Source organism: Corapipo altera, unplaced genomic scaffold, assembly GCF_003945725.1.
Source record: "Corapipo altera isolate COAL_440 unplaced genomic scaffold, ASM394572v1 98154, whole genome shotgun sequence".
In the NCBI taxonomy this organism is placed as follows: domain Eukaryota; kingdom Metazoa; phylum Chordata; class Aves; order Passeriformes; family Pipridae; genus Corapipo; species Corapipo altera.
Genome location: NW_020891064.1, coordinates 1 through 1,475, shown reverse-complemented (window position 1 = coordinate 1,475; position 1,475 = coordinate 1). Strand labels below are relative to the sequence as shown.

The window sequence follows — 1,475 nt, the reverse complement described above, 5'->3', positions numbered from 1 at the left end:
TGACCCTGAGCAGGGTGGGCAAACCTCTCCTGAGAGTGAATTACCAAAGCCTGGTCCTCCCCCACCACGTCTCAAAAGGAGAAAGGCAGTACTCAACACCAGCAGGGTCTGTTGGGGATGACCAGACTGTAAAAACACCTTCCTACCCACAGGGGATATGAGCAACCAGGCTGTGGATGGCCATCAATGGTTGGCCCCAAATCTCTCTGGCCCTGAAAGGCTATCCTCAGTGAGGTTCCCTGCAGACAGACCTCCTGTTCTGTGCCATCAGCCCAGGGCTCACAGGACTCACAGGAGGCCATGCTGGCACTTCGGGTTGTGGCTGCTCCAGAGCACCCAGCTCTCCCAGGCTTTTCCACTCTGCAGGGCCATGACTCAGTGACAAGTCCCTCTCACCCATGAGCACAGGGATTATGTCAGGACCACCTCATCTCCTGGGGAGAAATGATGGGGGAGCAGGGAGAAGGGAGGTCTCACCTGGCCAGCAGACCCACTGCATACTGGTGATTGTCAATATTGAGGAATGTGTCCCAGCCACGCTCATGTTCAACTTCAGACACCACATCCTCATACTCAAGATGGCAGAGCAGTGATTTCATGGTCTGCACTATGAATCTGTGTGCAGAGCAAAGCCCAGGTCATGCCAGGATTCCTGAGCCCAGCTCCAAGATCATGGGAGGGACGGGAGGACTGTAGTGGAGCACCTGCTGGGGTTGGTGGGAAGGCAATGCTTCTGCTGGCATCTCCTCCAGAAGGTATTGACTTCTACTGGCATCTGCGTTGTGCTGGAGAAGATTTGGAATAGCAGAGCCACAAAGAGGCAGGGGAAATACATCATCAATGCCTCTGGATGGTGGGGCAGATGGATGATCTCCCACAGTGCTCTGGTTGCCTGCAAAAAACAAATCTCCCAGAGACTGCACTCAGCACTGAGACATCCCCATGGCAGGGCCCGAGTGTGGGAGGGTGAGGTTCAGGCATTGCCCTGGTCCAGGGGAGATGCAGGGGGAGCATCTGACATGGCTGCCTCTGAACCTCCCCTTAACCAAGATTTCCAGCCCATCACATGAGTTGAGGAGATCACTGGTGCAGGAGGAAGGATAGAGAGATGCCAGAGAGGTAGCCCCTGAGGATGTGCTATGGTCTAGTCCAGCAACTCACAGCCAGGGAAAAGATGTCTGAGTAGTCCTTGTCAGAGGTGGATGTTCTGTGCAGCGGCCAGTCCTCCAGCACGCACAGCAGCTCCGGCAGCACCTTCTCCGCAGCTCTACTTGAGGAGACGATTGCCTTCCACATGGTCACAGCAGCTCTGCAGGCCCAGAATTCTGTGTCAGTGGGGTCTTGGCCACAACACCATGGCCTGGGCAGCCATAGGGGCCCCGGCTGGCCACCAGCCCTGCTGTGCACTGCCCCTCACCATCAGCACTCAGTGAGCCTGCCCCTGCAGGTAGCAGGCAGGCAAGTAATGGTGCCCT

The 1,475-nt window shown here is 56.3% G+C and overlaps 1 protein-coding gene across 1 annotated transcript; it reads right to left on the bottom strand.

The window, feature by feature from the left end:
- Nucleotides 1-477: 477 nt before the first annotated feature.
- LOC113942508 (maestro heat-like repeat-containing protein family member 9) lies at nucleotides 478-1,347 on the bottom strand (the record flags this gene model as incomplete). Its single annotated transcript, XM_027633624.1, has 3 exons — nucleotides 1,162-1,347; nucleotides 705-892; nucleotides 478-615 (listed from the first exon to the last, which is right to left on the bottom strand). Coding segments are annotated over exons 1-3 (461 nt in total), but the record flags the coding sequence as incomplete, so codon positions are not given.
- Between the last annotated feature and the right edge of the window lie 128 nt (nucleotides 1,348-1,475).